Source organism: Zonotrichia leucophrys, chromosome 14 (genome assembly GCF_028769735.1).
Source record: "Zonotrichia leucophrys gambelii isolate GWCS_2022_RI chromosome 14, RI_Zleu_2.0, whole genome shotgun sequence".
NCBI lineage: Eukaryota > Metazoa > Chordata > Aves > Passeriformes > Passerellidae > Zonotrichia > Zonotrichia leucophrys.
This window is the reverse complement of record NC_088184.1, coordinates 3,049,892-3,067,364: the sequence shown is the minus strand read 5'-3', so window position 1 is coordinate 3,067,364 and position 17,473 is coordinate 3,049,892. Positions and strand designations below refer to the sequence as shown.

Genomic DNA, 17,473 nt, shown 5'->3' with positions numbered 1-17,473 from the left:
GGAGGAGGTTTTCCCAAAAGTCCAACTAGAATCTACAGGGCTGTCCTTGGGGCTCACAGCTCCAGAGAAGGTGGGCACTGCCCTCACCTTTTTGGGCAAGGGACATTTATGGGACACAATCAGCATGAGATGGCACTTCCTGGGGCACCAGCACTGTGTTTGAGTCCCTCTGAAGCTGCACAGCTGTGTCTGTGACAGATGTGCACATCCAGATGCAGTGATGGAAGATTACTGCTTTCCACTGCTCAGCACTGTTTTCCCCTCCTCAAGTTGCAAGAGCTGTCCCTCCAACAGCATTGGAGTGTTCCTACACACTAAAAAGAAAAGAATTCTCTCACACTAGCATTTCAAATAGAATTAGCTTGTTCCTGGCCAAGGAGATGTCCCTGCCACAGCACTGCTTGAAACCAGAGCAGAAGTGTGCAGAGCTCAGTGCTGCCCATGAGCATTCCTCAGGGGAGGGAAGGACCTCACCTCCCAATCTCAGAGCAAGACAAACCCTGAAAGCAGCTCCACACCCATGGCTTGGGAGAGAAGCCATGAGTGAAGCCTCCAGCTCCCTCAGCCTTCAAAAGCACTGCTTAATGTCAGTGAGGAAGGCTTGGTGCACATTACTGAGGATCGAGCTCAAAAAGAACTCGTCTCCTTCTCCTCCTGGACGAACATGCCAACCCTCCTGTAATTGCAGCTTAGGAAAGAACTTGGATTTAAATTCCCATTCAGCGTTAGGAGGGTTAATACAGCCAATGCTGGAGCCAAGCTTTAGTAATTCCTTATTTCCTCTTAAGGTTTCTGCCTTCAAACACAGGCTGTGCACAGCCCTGGGCAGGCACCAGCTCTCTGGGCTGTCTGTGTGACAAGGGACAGGCACTCAGAGGCACCAGCACAGGAAAATGTGCCAGGCTGAGCTTTACTGCTGTGCTGGGAATGGCCCATCCCTCTGTGTGCACACACAGCACCCTGGGAAGGGCAAAGCCCACAGGATGTTTGGGGCAGCAGTTGTGCATTTCCAGCACTTTGCTCTGGAGGCAGTGTGAGAGCAGAGCTGCTGGCAGGGCTGGAGCAGTACCTGCATGAGGGTAATGAGGGAGATCAGCTCCTTCAGGCAGCTTCACCATGGCTTTTTCTCTTTCATTGAGAGCAACAGATTTACTCACTCATCTCTGATGGTTATGACACAAAACCAGAGAAAATACACCTAAAAGTTGTGGTGTATAAAACCAGCAGTAACCAAGAGGCTCTGGCATGAACATCCCTACATGTGCACTGCAGCATCTGCCCACAGGACCCATCTGTTTATTGTTTATTTATTGGTTAATCTGTTTGTTCCTCACTGTTGCCTCAGAGCACTCTGCACTTGTCAATTCAATCTGTAGTAGACTGGAAATTCTGACCTGGTAAGGCCTGGGGATCTGCAGAACCTGGGGCAGGAGTAAAAGCACAATAAACATCACTGAGCTGGTTTCACAAAGAAACTGCAGATGCAAAATTGCATCTGCAATTCCCAAGCTTCCAAATGGCTCTTTTACCCAGCTGAGGGTATCAGAGGGGAGCAATCACCACATCCTTTCCTCTCACTGAGATAAATTAAGAATCTGCATCACCACTGAACTGGTCCAAGGAGTCCCCCACAAATTCTGTCTTAAGATATTAAATATGATTTTGTTGCTATTATCCTTCCTCAGTTTTGTAATGACTTAGCTGGTAATAAAGAGAAAAATCACTTCAGAGTTCTCAAGAGGCCAATGTTGCCTCCCAGTCAGAGCATATTCTCTGAAGAGTTGCAGAAGATGAAGGAGACAAATAATTCAGAGAGCAGTAACTATCCACAAGTTTTGAGAGCTCTGTCAAAGTCCCTCAGCTGTACTCTGCCACAGACAAGGAAAGCATCTTCCTGCTATTACAATTTCCCTGGGCTACCTCCCTGTATCCATCCTAGGGCAAGAACCAGGTTTTCGGGGTATCACCAACTGAATCCAAAATATGGAACAGCTGCAGTCCTTGCCTCAGGTGGTTTTCTGCTCCACAAGTATGAAAATCAATGGAAGTTGCATTCCAGTGATGCCACAGAGTTTTGAAATCCTTTGCAAGAAAAAGTATTTCCCCTCCTCCCTGCTTCCCAGATGGCTGCTTAGGAAGTCATTCTGCTTTTACCACGTGCAGAACCACACAGTGCCTGGTTCTGTTGAGTGCAAATGTGCAACAACAAAATGTGTGCTACTGATCACACATCCTAATGCCTTTGGCTTAGCTAAGCTAAGCAGTGAGCTCTCATCACTGCTAAACACACCTTGGGACACTCTGTAAAAGTATTCAGGCTGGCTCTGGGTCTCATGTTTCCATGGAGTTTACAAACCATAAAATTAAGGAGAGCTGGCTTGGAAATACCAATGGACACAAAATGGCAGCATCACATCCCTGGGTCTCTGCCCTGCCTGCTGAGATGGGATTTTTAGGCTGTGCAGTTTTGTGCCTGCCATGTGTGGACAAGGAAAACTGGCAGGACAGTGAAGTCCACCCCTACTCCCTGATGCTCCCTCACACCCCCAGGACTCTCTGTTACCAAGTGTTCTTGTGCCACCAATATTACTTTGTATTACAGATGAAATACAGGAGCAAACCCAAAAGAATTTCTCCTCCAAATGCCCTAACAGGCTAACAGGATTTGCTCAGACTCCACACCAATCCTTCCATAAAGCAGGAGGAGCAGCAATGGTCGCATCCTGCCCTGCTCACCTTGCAAACATGCGGAGATCCTCTGGGTTCTGGGCAGCTGGGACGTTCAGGATGGCTTCCCTCTCGTGCTCCAACAGGCTTGCCAGGAGATTCTCTGTCATCCTCTTATTGAGGGGTGAGTCCCCACCAGGGATCAGCTCAGCACTGGAGTTATCCATGCTAGGGCTTGTCAGAGTCATGTCATCACTGCTGGCTATCAGAGAGACACACATACACATGAAATTTTTGTATTCCTCAGCATAAGGATGCAAAGTTTATCAATTCAGGCTGTTTTGTGCAGCCTTTCCAAGTAATCCCTCTTCTCTGGAGAGCAGAGAAAGTGGCTCTCCAAGTGCTCCATGAATCTGCAATTAGTCATATGACAACACAGCGATTTTCTCAATGGGAAATTCAAATGTTTCAACAGAGTCATCAATTTGTGTGGAAAACTGTATTTCTGGAGACCATAAACAGTCCATAAAAAACATTTGAAAAGAGAATTCCCAGACAGCTGTGCTGGAATACCATGAAGTGGTAACATGAAAAGCCTAACAGCACAGAAGGTGGGAGCAGGCAGAGAGGCCAAGAAGCAATATCCTCTTGTGAGGGAGCCAGAAAAAGCAGATCACAGACTCATCTGACTCACTTTCCAAGATTTCTGCCCTAATTCATTACTCCTGTAAAGCTCAAAGTTGTACAGAGGATCTCTCCCCATATCCAAGCCCAGTGGTGTTCTGAGAAGGCTGCTCAGAACAGCCCAAGCAGGAAAGTTTGGTGATTTCAGCATTATATCTGACTCATCCTCTTGAAAGAATGCTTTCCTGGAATCACCCTGAAGAATGGCACTGGGGAGATTAAAGAAATCAGGGGACACAAACAGAAATCAATCATGTGTGAGAACAAAGCCAGCTCTGTGTCTCCTCAGGTGGCTCTAATGGCTCTACAGCCCACAGAAACCAACGCTGCTTGAACAAATTCTCCGTCCTGAAAATCAGAATCTGCCAGAGGAACACAGGGGATACTTCTGAGTGCAGCCAGGGAGGACAAAGCTAATTTTAAAAACAAAGAAATACCTCTCATAAAAGCCTTTTACACGACCAGATGAGAATTTGGCAAATTACAAAGCATTACTTTGTGGATGCCATGAGACAGAGAGAGAGAAATGGCGTTTCTCACAAGCCGCTGTGAGAAACACTTGCTGTTTCTCTCTCTCTGTCTCATGGCATCCACATTACCTCTTTCTAAAAAGAAGCCCAATAGCCCCTAGGACTTTCACCAGTGCCCAGCTCTAAATTTAGGAAAGGCTGGACCTAATTAGCAAGTGGAGATTCTCACTACCAAGGCCTGATGGACTTTGGCAGCACTAAGGGAAGCTGTAGAAATGAGATGGAGTCTGAAAAGCAAAGGAAAGTGTGCTCATACTTGGGGAGCCAAAGCTGAGAGCGTTGGGGGTGCTCAGACTCCGTCCCCCCACCCTGGCAGTGAAGGGCATGTCCTCGTCCTGGCCTCGGAGCTCCTCCTCCTGCGGGGGCACCATCAGGCACACGTAGGTGTGCAGCTGGATCAGCAGCCGGTGCTGCAGCATCCAGATCACCATCTGGATCAGCTGGGTCTGCAGGGGGACAAACGAGGGGTTAAACACCTGGGAAATGAGATACAGGAGGAAAACAACACACAGAGGGTACGCTTGGTGAGTAAGGAGGCACGTGGGAAATGCTGCTAGCCCCACACAAGAGTTTTATCTCTTTTCCAGTCACAAAAAGGTGACCAGACACAAAACTTCTTCACACCCAGAGCCTCTGTGGGTGCTGAGGCTGCAGTGGAGCCTTTCATGATCCACACCTTTATGCAGCACTGACCAGCACAGCCTGAAGGAACCTGCCCTGCCCCTGCCTCAGCTCCAGGGCACTGCTGGTTCTACACAAGGGCCACTAAAATAAATCACCAAAGGGTTAATCCCACATGGTCAGATTGAAGTGCAGGCTCCTCTAGAGAGCCAGAGAGAGGACAGGGTGATGGGCAGAGCTGAAGCAACCAGGGGATGTGGCCAGGAGCCCTTTGCTGATCAGCCATGGGAGAGCCCTGGAGATCAGAGCCTGACAGGCCTGGGCAATACAGAAACAGCAGCACCAAAGCCCTGGCAGGGGACAGCAGCCTGAGCTGCCAGGAGTGCCCTCTCCATGCAGAGTCACCATCCCTCTGCTATGTAGGGCCAAGCTAATAAAGGCACCTGGGTTTTGAGGCAGGCAAAGACTCGAAAGCAATGAGATGCATTAAACATTGCCCAACACCTGCTGGAGATCTGCACCATGGGCAGAGAGAGGGACAAGGGTTTGTAGGGTCTGCTCTCAGAAATCTGGGAGGAGCCTTCAAAATGCATCATTGTGTCTTGATTCCTGCATGAAAAGCCTTCTCATATCACTGCAGGCAGCTCTCATAGCAAAGGGCTCAGAACACAATCACTGACAAGGCTGCTTGGGGATTTCATAGCAACCAGCACTGTTTTGGTGAGACAAACACAGGCAGCATGAGCTCAGGCTCAGAAGGAAGCTCCCCCTGCTGCATTAATCATCAGGGTAACTCGCCAAATCACAAGAAAAGCCCCAAACCCAAGTTCATCAGCCCACATAATTTTCCTTTTTCCATAAATCTGGTAATTCCCAGTTCCTCCTCTGCTATCAAATCACAAAAGAAACCTCTCTGTTTGCAGACAGACCCACACCCTGTCTTTTCAGAGATTACCACTTCTGGAGGCTCAGTGGACTTTAATCTTAAAACTTTTTCTCTGGGATCACCTTCAAACATGTATTTTTTGGAAAAGCCATAATTCATTTTACATGTTTAACAGAAAATCTACAGCAGAAGAGGAAGGTTGGCAAAAGACACCAAAGACATCATGCTTTGCTAACATCTGAAGCCAGCCTGGAAGAGTGGGGTTTACTCCAGCAATTATGTTGCTGAAATCCTTCCTTCCAGATGCAGGCCTGGATGGAAAGATGGCTCATTTATTTTACTTAAATTTCCAACCTGTTGGCACGTCTGATTAGCAAATGAAAGAGGTCTGCACGTTTCAGAGCACAAAACAAGCCTGGAAAAATGCAAGGAGACAGGAAGACAGGCTCTTCCAGTGGGTAGGGCCTGACCCAGACCAGCCTCCCCTGGGCACTGTGGTGGTTCCATGAATTACAAAAATAGCCAATGGCTTTTGTTGCAGCTCCATGTGCATGGAGAGTCTAATCCTGCACATGCACCACCACCTCTACCTCCACACCCTCGTGGAAATACCTAGAAAGCCACCCTGAGCCAGCAGCTATGGCCCAGTGGAACCTGAGCCAGGCAGCAGAGGTGTTACAGCCTTACAGCCACAACCTTGTGCAAACAGCCCCTGCCAAACACCTTTGTGCACCTCTGGCTGGGAGAGCTGGGGCTACCCTGAGAACCAGAGGAAACTCTTCTTCCATCCTGAAGTAAACTTGATCATCCCTAAACCAGAGACTGATGATCCCTGACATTTTTCTGTACAAGCCAAACTTCAGCAGGAATTTGGTACCTCTGAAATCCCAGTCCTGGAAAAAGCCCAAGTGCTGCCCTGGCCCTGCCCATGTGAGGAGCTTTGTGCCACCACTGCAAGTGCCTCACACCATCCCCACTTCCTCCAGGGTCAGACCCATTTCTTACCAAAGGCAGAAGTGTTTTCATAGATCAGCTCTAGCAGAGGCTTTGCTAACACATTCTGCTGCCTGTGCTTCTGGACACCAGCACTGCATTTCCCTCCATTCTCCAGCTGCTGCTCCCAAGCTGCCATGGAGCTCACCCAGGGCTGCAGGAGCAGAGGTTTCCCTGTGCTGTGCTGCTGAAATGCTGCTCTTCCCCAGAGGGGCAGGGCTCTCCCTGTGCCTGCTCTCAGGGCACTTCATTGGAGCTGGGCTCCTTGCTGAAGCCACATGGGCTGGGAGCAGCTTTCCAGGCAGGGCTGTACTTCTGGAATCCAGAGCCAGCCTTTTTTGGCTGAAACACCAGGACTGTGATGGAAATACAAAGTGAAACATTTTCTGTTGCTTCATTTAACTACCAATTCAATCTAAATTTTATCCATGTTCCTTTCACGCTTCCTGTCTGCCCGTGCTGCCTCTTTCCAGCCTGCTCAGAGGGGGTCCTGTCTGCAGCAGCCACATCTGGCTTGTTCCTGCTGGCACAGAGCAGCCCAGGGCCATTCCCAGAGCAGTGCCAGGCTGTTGTCATGCAAGGCACTGGGACAATGCCCTGCTCTGTGCCCACTGGCACAAGCAGAGATGCTGCACTGGCTTCCAAAAACACAGCACTGCACATCAGCCCAGCTGGGCACTTCAGCATGGCCAGAGGAAAGCTCAGCCCCAAGATCCAGCATTCCTTATTCTCTGGGACCATTTGTAAAACTCTTGAGAAATGTGTTACATTTCCTGCAAGGATTTTTTAAGGCTGTTTTCTTTCCCAGGCCTAAAAAGTTAAGGATAACTGGGAGCAGCACCAGGTTCAGGAAAGGGAAGGGAGAACAGCGGCCTAGAAGAACTCAATCCCAGTTTGTTTCTCACCATGTGAGGAGACAGTGAAAATACAGCTTGCTTTGCCTACTGAAGCACACAAGCCCCTTTTCTCCAGCCTGGATTATCCAGTTATTTGATACAAATCCTCTTCAAGGTCTGACTGGAGAGCTGAGGGCTGCCTTGGCTCAGCATGATGACACCTTCAAAGCCACTGGGGTGCAGGGATGTTTGCTGACATGTATTACCTTCCTTTAGCATTCAAACCATGCTGTAGCATTCAAACAATGCTGCTTCATGGAGAACACATAGGCTATGAAAACTTCTCCCTCATTTACAGGAAACAGACTCTGCAAACTCCTCCTGATGTAGGATGAAACATTTACTGTCTAATATTGCCATTTTAATCATTAGTTAACAGCTGTGAATCCTCAGCTTAACCATTCCCTCCATTCAGGCCTAGCATGACATTTTCTTTTAACTTACTGTGCTAAACCCCTGACTTTATACCCAGCCCAACTGAATATAAATGCATCTTAATCCCATTTCCCTACTTCTGCCAACAAAAGCCCCCTGATGTCTTGCAGCAGAGCAGCCCCATGTGCAGCGTGGCTCCCTGAAGACACAGCTGCCCATTCAGGGTGTGCAGGCAGCTCTGCTCCCCTCCCACTCCATCCCCTGACACATTTCCCTGCCTCATTTTCCATCAGCCCTGCACAAAGCTTGACATGTTTTCAGCAAGCACAAGGCAGAGGCCTCATCTCCCTGTGCCTGACTCCCAGACTGAAACAAAAGTGAAAAGTTAAACAGATTTTGTTCAGCAGCAGCTGTCTTTGCTTTCCCATCTGTTGGGGTTTCTTTTCTGCACTTATCCACATCCCCTCAAGGGAGAATTAAAGAACCACAACAATAATGACAATGTGCATGATGATAAAGGAGGTGCAGGAAGGAAATGGGATGCCTAATTCACCTGGGAACACTCAGGTGAGAAGATCCCTCCTGCTAGTCCCTGTTTGTTCAAGGCAGGGCACAGAGGTGTTACAGCTTCTGAAGCAGATAAATTGGCTGAGGTTACAGTGCAGAGGAGGGGGAGCCACAATCATCATCCCTGACTCTTGGTTTGCAAAGCACCTTCATGCACAGTAGCTGGGGAAAGAAATCTGATGCTGGACAAAGAAATCCTTTTTCTGAACAGCAGGTAAAACCTTCCCCTGCCTGGGACAGATCCTGGCAGGGAACAGCGCTGACCTGAAGGCTTTGGGTCACCAGGTGCTCCTGTGCTTTCCCAGGAGGTTTGGAAGGGGTGCAGACTCCCAGGAGGAGAGCACAGGGGCAGGAGCCCACAGGCAGCAGAACAAGGACAGCTGCTTTGGGCTCAGGGTAGGGGAGATGCAAACTGCTCCTCTTCCAGCAAAAACACCACAAGTGAAGATGAGTTCCCTCTGGTGTGAGCTCACAGATCTCCCAACCCTGTGGCTGCACCCTGGTGAGATCCAGGACAAACCCAGGCACTGCAGCAAGTCCAGGTGGCATGACAAGTCACAGTGGGGACAACTCCCTGTGAAATGGGGGGAACAGCTTCTGCTTCCCTCACACCCCCCAGCTGCACAAGCTCTGCAGAAATCACCTCCCTCACTCTGTGCCAGCCCTGCAGCTCACTGGATGGGTGAATTCCACCTGCTCACCTGGCAGAACCCTTCTGCAGCTGGAACAGGTTAAATGAACAGAGGCAGAGCTCTAGGAGAGGGAAGGGAGGAAGGCTCACATGTGCACACACTGGGAGGGGGGAGGAAAAGCAGGGCCTCAGCTCCACAGCACTGAGATCTGAGGCCAGCTGAGCTGGGGGCAGGGGCTCATCCTCAGCCTGCTGTGTCCAAGGGAAACACAGAGAAAGGGAAGCAGCAGGGAGCCAAAAGGACACCAAAATCTCAACTAACAGATACACACTGACCAGGGTTCCACTGCAATACACTGCTCCTCACCTCAGGGAAGAATAGAGATCAAGATGACACAATCTACACTTTCAGTCTGTGGCACAGGGCACACTGAGAGCACTGGCACACACCTCTCACCTGGCACCTCCCACCTACCTGACAGGCAGACAGCAACAGCAGCACACAGCCATGCACTCCCAAGGCAGCCCTGTCCTGGCTCAGGTTGTTCACATCTCCTGCCAGCCAAAAAATACCCCAGCACACCAAGCAGAAAAATGAGTGTCACTTTTTTTCATCTACCCACAGGGAGTGAGGAATTCCACTCATGTGATGGTCATTGAACAAAAATAACTTTGTCCCCTTTCAAATCAAGCAAGATTTTTGTATAAAAACAGGAAGGGCTCTGAGAGCTCTCCTATTTCCTATGGAGGGCTTTATTAATGCCTCCTGTATTCTTTACCCATGCAGAAGCACATGCCAAAAGCAGGGAGCCAATCCCAAGCTTAAGAGAAGAATGAAATGGGATGGATGCCATGGATGCCACGAGGCCACAGCAGTTTCTGCAGAAGATCCAGCCCTGCCACAGCACTGCCCCTCAGCACAGTGACCCTCAGGGGCACAAACACTGCCCTCAGCCTGATGAAAAGCACCAGATCACAGAAAACCACTGGAAATCTTTAAAGCTAAAAAACCTCACATCCCCTCCTGTGCACACAAAGAACAAAACTACAGAGAGAAGTTCCACCTTTGCTATTTTTTTCAAAGGCAAAGCGAATACATTATGACAATATTTACAGTTCAGAGTACATCTTTTATCACAGCACAGTGGAACAAAAACCCACCCACATTTCATTAGATTAATTGCTGTATTGATTAGATCTTTTGTAATTACAACTGGAGCCTGACCACTTCAGGGCAGGGATTGGAGTCACGTCTCTTAAAAGACTTAAAAACAAAAAAATAACACAAGAAGTCCTACAAAGGTAAATCAGAGTAGAAGAAAATGTACTGATACAAAAATACATAAAAACTCACTCTAATCTAAACTCCCCTAAGAGCTGTCACACTTTGCTTTATCAAAAAGCCACAACTTTTCACAGCATCACCCTCCATCCTTCCAATAAGGCTGAAAGGAGGATGAAAGCAAGCTGTGCTGGTGATCCTTAGGAGCCCAGCACAGACAGGTGAGCAGCAGGGGGAAGGTACACACTCTAAAAAACACCTGAGCACTCCATCAGCTCTGGTGAGCATTTATTGCACCCTTGTTTCAAGGCATAACTGCAGCAGTAAGTGACAGACACTTATTTATGTATTTTAAACAAAAGTAGGACGTCTGAGAACAATCAGAACTATTGAAGGAGAAGTATTAAGGCAAGTAATTAATTTTAAAAGGATTACTGAGAATGTCTCCTGAAGCTACTGCAGCTATAATAAAATTAATGCTATGACTTCAGCTTCAATTTTCAGGATACTTATTTGTCTGTAACTAGAGTGGAGTCCTGCTCTTCCCCTGCCTCCCAAGGTTGCAGCTGACCAGTAAATGCTACTGGAATTAGACCTACATCATTACTTATTTTTATCTCAGATCATCATCTCTGTGAACCTGTAATTACAGCCAATTCTTCCCTGCCAGCTGTGCTGGAGAGCACAGGTGATGGTAATCTCTAAATGTGAGCAGGGGCTAAAGCCATGGAGCCACCAAGGCACCCAGGTCTGAAAGGCAGGAACAAACACCAGGAGAAGGCAGCCAAAGAACTCTGCCTGTGCTTCCTCTGCCACACTGAGGCACAGCCTCAGTCCAGGCTCCTCCATCTGGGAACACAGCACAGCCAGCCAGGAGACCTCACTTTATTGAGCTCCTTCCTGTGTTCCACCAGTTCCCAGAAATGCCACAAGCCATGATCGATGCACAAGCCAAACAGCTCACAAATCCCAAATCCATATTTTATTAACACAGTTCTTTACTCTCAGAAGCTAATGCAGTGACACATGGACTTCTGCTGACCCCATGCTGAGCCTCCTTCCTCCAAAAGCCTTTTAACAATTCCACTTTTACAGCAAAACCAAGACAGATTGCTTTTAAAAACAGATTGTGAGCTTGGAGCAGATGGAATAGAATAAAATCAAATGTGATTGTGAGGAATCCACAAACTTGATTCAGCCCTACCAATTGGTAACAGCTTGGGACAGAGCAAATGGAGTTTCAGTTTTCCCTACAACATCACACCATGAAAAGAAACATTCTAATACTTCTTTTAGGACTGTGCTTTTCCAGAATCCTGTCACCTTGAACATCCCCACAGCTTTTTGGCACGAGGACATGAAACAATAAATCACAAGGCTGGAAATAGAGTAACTGGGAACTTGTAAATGTGTAACAGCAGGTTCCTGAGCCAGTGCTCCAGGAGCAGCAGCATCCCTGTGGGCAGCAGAACAAGGAGCCCAGGGCAGTGCCCAGCAGTGCCCAGGGCAGTGCCCAGCTCACCTCCTGCACGGGTGGTGCCAGTGGGTTCTTGAACTCAGCCAGGGACACGGGCAGGGAGAACTTGGCCAGCATGGAGGGCAGGTTGTGACCCCGGAACTGACAGGAGAAGGCATCTGCCAGGGGAGAGTACCTGCAGCAGAGAGGCAAAGGCACAGATCAGCTCTGCAGTGCTGCTCAGGGTAGCTGGGATCCCATTAAACATTGCACAAGTGCCAATTCCCCAGTGTAACATTCCCTGTGATCTAGAAAACCCCAAGCACAGTTGATGGCATGTTGTGTCCTGCAGAAGGCAGCCAGGAGCTCGTGCACTCTCACCTCAGCCTTACATCCAGCTCCAGCCTTTCATTCAAGGCATTTTCATTCCAGAGGAGAAAAATGAAAGGGATAAAATTCCAGACGTGTGCAGCCTCTGGTGAAAGGGTCAGAGCTTGGGCAGGGTGGGAGGGACACACACACAACCTCTGAATGTGCCAGCTGCAGTGCAGATGTGGCTGTGCCCCCTCCCTGTGCTGACAGGTCAAGAAATATGACTGAAATGAAGGACAGACAAGTTAAATACCAGAAAATCTGTCTGTCTTAGCACTTCCATCTCCAAAGGTCTTCAGGAACAGCACTGCCATATTTGACACAGGCACAGTTGTTGCTGAATGACCTCAAGGTCCCTTCTAGCCCTATTTTTATACATCCATCACCAAAGTTTTGATTTAAAACTATTTTCCTATAACTGAGTTCCAACACAGAGTCTAAAATCATCTCAAAATCCAACAGAAGAAGGGCTGCCAATCTCCAGCAGAGCAAAAATACCCTCCCCTGCCTCCACATCTTCCTTGCAGTGGCTGTGCCTCTCTCCCAATGGCCATGGTGCCTTGTGTCTGTGACAAGGCACACAGCATGGAATGGCAACTTCTGCTACTTTTGATTCATGTCAGAAAGCTCTATAAACCACTCCTTTAATTTAATCATAAAGTATTTTGGCTTGTAAATGTTCCCATATTGGACATTCAGTGAGCAGGACTACTCAAAATACTGACAGCAGCTTCCAGGGCCCTCAGCACCACAGAGGAATATTGATCTGCTCTGCTGCTCCTCCCTGCCCACACTGGCTGTGCAAGTCCAGGCTCATGTAATGGTTTGTGTTCTGCACAGTCTCAACAAATCCATGAAGAAAGATCCCAGTCTGTATCCAGCCAGGGAAGGAAAGTGCATCTGCACTCCTCAGCCCTGTGCTGCCACCAATGCATCTTCCTTCTACTTACAGGCAGACACTGGCATTTGGAGAAAGCATGTAGACATTGTTTTCACAAAGAGGATAAATAATAATTGCTTTGCCCCAGTAAACAAGATGTGCTGCAAGCTGGAAAACCTGTATGGAGAAAACAGGGAAAAATTAGAGAAGCAAAATCAATACACAAACTCTCAGCAAGTGTTGCATACAACAGCAACAAAAAACATCTCATTTGAGTTGAAATGAAAGAAAAATGTTCCACCCTTTCACCCTGGCTTCAGAATAAATTCATGGTTTAATATAACATGTGGCAGATCAAAAAGCATTTGACAAGGTTATGAATTTCCAGAGATTCGCTTCACATTTCTAAGCAACTTAGTATTTCCTGCCTCAAAGGAATTCCTCCAAACTGTATCAATACAAGTTAAGTTTCTTTTCATGCCCCCAAAAACTATTTTTCTTTATGCACAAAATGCATTGTGTTATACATGAAAAATGAAACAAAAGAATCAGCTTCTACTATGATAGAAACATAAAGGAAACCAACACTGCCTTTTTACTGCACAGAGGTATTTCAGTAATGAGCTACATAAAGTATTTTAATGTGTTAAACAAGTCAGTGGTTGCTAATGGCTCTGGAAAAGCCACATAAATAGTGTCTACAAGACATAAAATCCAGCCTGTGCCATTAGATGCATTTAACTGTGCTTTTTTGTGGAGAACAAAACTACAGAAGCAGTAGGGAATTTCCAGAGTTCATCCCATAGCCAAGTAACACCACAGACCACTGCAGGCAGCCCTGGAGGTTTATTACAAAGCAGGAGCTTTCCCTTGGAACAGGAGGAGGCACTGCCCTATGAGCAGGAGAACATGTGATGGTGAGCTGTGCTGCCCCTGTCACACAGAGCACAGCTTGTGCCCCTGGGTCTGGATTGATCCTTAGGAGCATGGAGCTGCCCTTCCCTCTCTGGGATCATCCCAAATGATCACAGTCACCCACAGGGGTCTCTCAGTGGCCTCACAACTCATGTGAGAGCCAGAGTCTCATCCCACCACTTCCCTTTCCAAGGGCTCATCACATCATCTTCAGCAATTCAGACTTGAGAGCTGGTTCTCACTACTGGAAGGGCATTTGGAAAGAGCTGCTGGCATGGGGAGAATGGCTCAAAATCTGTGCCCAAGCCTAAAATAAATCTTCTTCCCATGACTGCCAAGTGTGTGCACTAATGGACTAAGGGAAATGGATGGGAAGGTTTGTTCAGGCATTCACAAGTCTTTGGTAGCAAAGATCTTGGCAGCTCCAGGGGTATTTGGCCATGGCAGCTGTAAACCTGCACCTGCATTTTGGGTGCTTCATTTGCATGTAGACATCACTGTGGCAGGACCAAGACAGGCCCCTGTGGTGTCAGCCAGGAGTACAACCTGCTCTGGTTTAACTACCAAACAGCAGACACAGAGCAGACAGAGCCACTGTCCTCAGAGGGACACAGGGACAGCTCCTGAGGCAACATCCACAAGGAGAACAATGGGAAATTCCCCTTGGATAAGGGGAAAGGTTTCACTCTGATGCTGGTCAGGTGCTGGACCAGAGAGGCTGTGGGAGGCAGCCCTCACAATGAGGTGCTCACAATTTGAAGTTTTTCATCAGCCTGATTTAATGGACTTGTCCTGGGCAGTGGTGAGGACTAGAGAGCCCTGGGATGGGGGGACCAGAAACCCCCAGGATGGGGACTAAAGACCTCTGGGATGGAGACCAGAGACCTGGGATGGAGACCAGAGACCTGGGATGGAGACCAGAGAGCCCTGGGGATGAGGACTGGAGACACCTGGGGATGGGGACCAGAGAGCCCCAGAATGAGAACCAGCGACCTCTGGGATGGAGACTAGAGACCTGGGATGGGGGACCAGAGACCTCTGAGGATGGGGACCAGAGAGCCCTGGGATGGGAACTCCCATCTGAGATGGGCTGTGGCTGCAGAGCTGCCCAGCACTGTCCCTGCACCCCTGCCCTTTGTTCCTGCAGCCTCTCCCCAGGCTCCAGGCCTGGTACCTTCTCCCTGCTCACACCAGGAGCTGCCACGCTCCAGCCCCACACAAGCCCAGGGGCACCCAGGAGAAAACACCTCGTGATTTAAAAAGCTCTCAGCAGCTGCTGACAGCTCCCCATACCTGCAGCAATGCCAAGTCAGCATCCTGAGCCAGTTGCTGCAAATTCTTCACAGCAGAGGTAGTTTTAATTACTCTCACCAGGGCAGGAGAGCAGTCCAACGGGAGCTCATTAAGCAATGACTTCTCATCATTTAAAAGTAATAAGGCATGGTAAGGCCTGCAGAAAAATAGAATACATTTGCACAGTAAACTGCAGCTTTTCCTGAAGGCTTTGTTGTTTCTACACCATGATACCTGGGGTCAACGTAATGGTAAAAAAAGAATTTCTAATATCATCCTTTTGCTCTAACTGGGTTCAAAATCAGCTTATTTTTATGTTACAGCATAAGAGGCTCCCTGTGAAAAGGAGACAGAGGGTTATATGGTAACTGGATACCCCAGTGACAAGGAAAAAAGACTGCATTGCATTGGCACACAATTGAGAACAAGTCTGAAAACTGTTCATCTGCAATACTGATACAGAATGGAGCAGAAGAAAGGAAGAAAGCAGAAGTTAATTACTTTTGCGGACAAACAAACACAGGAAATAAGGTATCACAGGACCTGGGCTCTCTTTTTTCAAAACCAGAATTCCTTCTGGGCCAACAGATTAAAATGAACACACAATTCCTGGCTGCAAACAGTGCAGGCCACTCTTTCAGCATCCCCTCAGTACAGCCCCCTAAAGTGAACACCAAGGCTGTGGCTTCCAACCACCATGAATCCAGCAGCCCCACAGAGCCACAGCAGCAGCTCCAGGGACAAGCTGGGGACAGCGTGGCTGGACAGTGCTCAGGCAGAAAGGGACCTGGGGGTGCTGCTGACAGCTGGTTGAATATGAGCCAGCAGTGTGCCCTGGTGGCCAAGAAGGCCAATGGCCCTGACCTGGATCAGGAACGGTGTGGCAGCAGGAGCAGGGAGCTCATTCTGCCCCTGTGCTCAGCACTGGTGAGGGCACACCTGGAGTGCTGTGCCCAGTTCTGACCATTCAGTTTAGAACGTTGTTGAGATGCTTGAGCACATCCAGAGGAGGCAACAAGGCTGGTGAGGGGCTGGGAACACAAACCCTGTGAGGAACGTTTGAAGGAGCTGGGGGTGTTTAGTCTGGAGAAGAGGAGGCTCAGGGGTGACCTTATTGCTCTCTGCACCTTCCTGAAGGGAGGCTGCACACAGCTGGGGTTGGTCTCTGACAGAACCAGAGCACACATCTCAAGCTATGGCAGGGAAGGGATAGGTTGGATATTAGGAAGAAATTTTTCAGCAAAAGAATAATAAAGTGCTGGAATGCCCTTCCCAGGGAGGTGGTAGAATCCCCATCTCTGGATGTGTTTAAAAAAAGCCCGGACATGGCACTTGGTGCTGTAGTCTGGTTGAGGTGTGAGGGCACAGGTTGGACTCGATGATCTTAGGGGTCTCTTCCAACCTCATAATTCTGTGATTCTGTGATTCTGGGAGTCCTGTCTGAGCCCAGGGCCCCCCTCCTCCACAGCCCAGTCACACCATGCCCCTGCCTGAGCCACCTCATCTGCAGCACCACCCCTGGAACAGGAGCAAGGACTGGCCGCCCTCTGAGGGGCAGAGCTTGCTCTTACCTGATGGATTTCAGACTTCTCTCAATTGCTTCTGGGGGAATGAAGTTGGTGGCAACATAGTGGATTTTGTGAGGAAGGCAGAAACTCACTTCCAGCCAGTTGTTGATGTGCAAACGAACCACCCCTGTGGTGCAGAGACTAAAACAGGAAGGCAATCAATCCATACAGCATTTACCCTCAGTCACAAATGAAAACTGTGCTCCAGGGTCACCCAGAAATCAGATCAGGAAAAGACTGAATGCACTCTGTCTGTCCCCAGGCTGGCTGAGGACCAGCTGGCTCCTGCAAGGCCCCCCCCAGCTGGACATACAGAGCACCAGCCCCTACAGCATTTTAGGGAGATTTGAGAGGCTTCACCACTGACCTTCTGCTCCCTCTGCCCTTAACATTGCAGCAGTGTCTCAAGTTAAAGTAGTTTATTCAAGATCTACTGCAGGGCAAAGGAAAATTCTCTAGGCCAAAGATGAACTGGGCACAGTCCTCACCTCCAATTTCCATCTTCCCTCCAAGCAAAAAGAAAAGAGGATGTCTGTACTGGGCAAGGGCTGTTCCAAGCAGCACATTTCCACAATAACAGCCTCCTTGTGCTCTGCTTAGGTTGTTTGTTTCCTTACTAACCTGTTCCTGCTTGTGACATGAAATCACAAATGTGCCTGTTACGTGGTTTCTTCACTCTAGGAAACCACAGGGACTGAGCTGAGCCCTTCAGCAGACTCCAGACAACAGGACTGGAGTAGAAGCAATGGATATCCCAGGAATAATAAAGACAGTAAAGTCAGACCCTGGTGATCAGCCTGAAAGCAACAGTAAGCCTCTTTTACTAAAAAAAAAAAACCAGAAAAGCTGGATATTAG

At 48.5% G+C, this 17,473-nt stretch overlaps 1 protein-coding gene across 5 annotated transcripts in view; it reads right to left on the bottom strand.

Annotated features, from left to right (window-relative positions):
* The window catches only part of NPRL3 (NPR3 like, GATOR1 complex subunit), a 41,846-nt gene that overhangs the window by 2,338 nt on the left and 22,035 nt on the right, over positions 1 to 17,473 (bottom strand). For all 5 annotated transcript variants that reach the window (XM_064725416.1, XM_064725420.1, XM_064725417.1 and 2 more), the window contains 6 exons: positions 16,620 to 16,757; positions 15,049 to 15,205; positions 12,911 to 13,017; positions 11,655 to 11,784; positions 4,138 to 4,327; positions 2,737 to 2,929 (listed from right to left, as the gene is read on the bottom strand). In XM_064725416.1, coding sequence (XP_064581486.1) covers positions 2,737 to 2,929; positions 4,138 to 4,327; positions 11,655 to 11,784; positions 12,911 to 13,017; positions 15,049 to 15,205; positions 16,620 to 16,757 — 915 coding nt within the window. The remainder of the gene's footprint in view (positions 1 to 2,736; positions 2,930 to 4,137; positions 4,328 to 11,654; positions 11,785 to 12,910; positions 13,018 to 15,048; positions 15,206 to 16,619; positions 16,758 to 17,473) is intronic.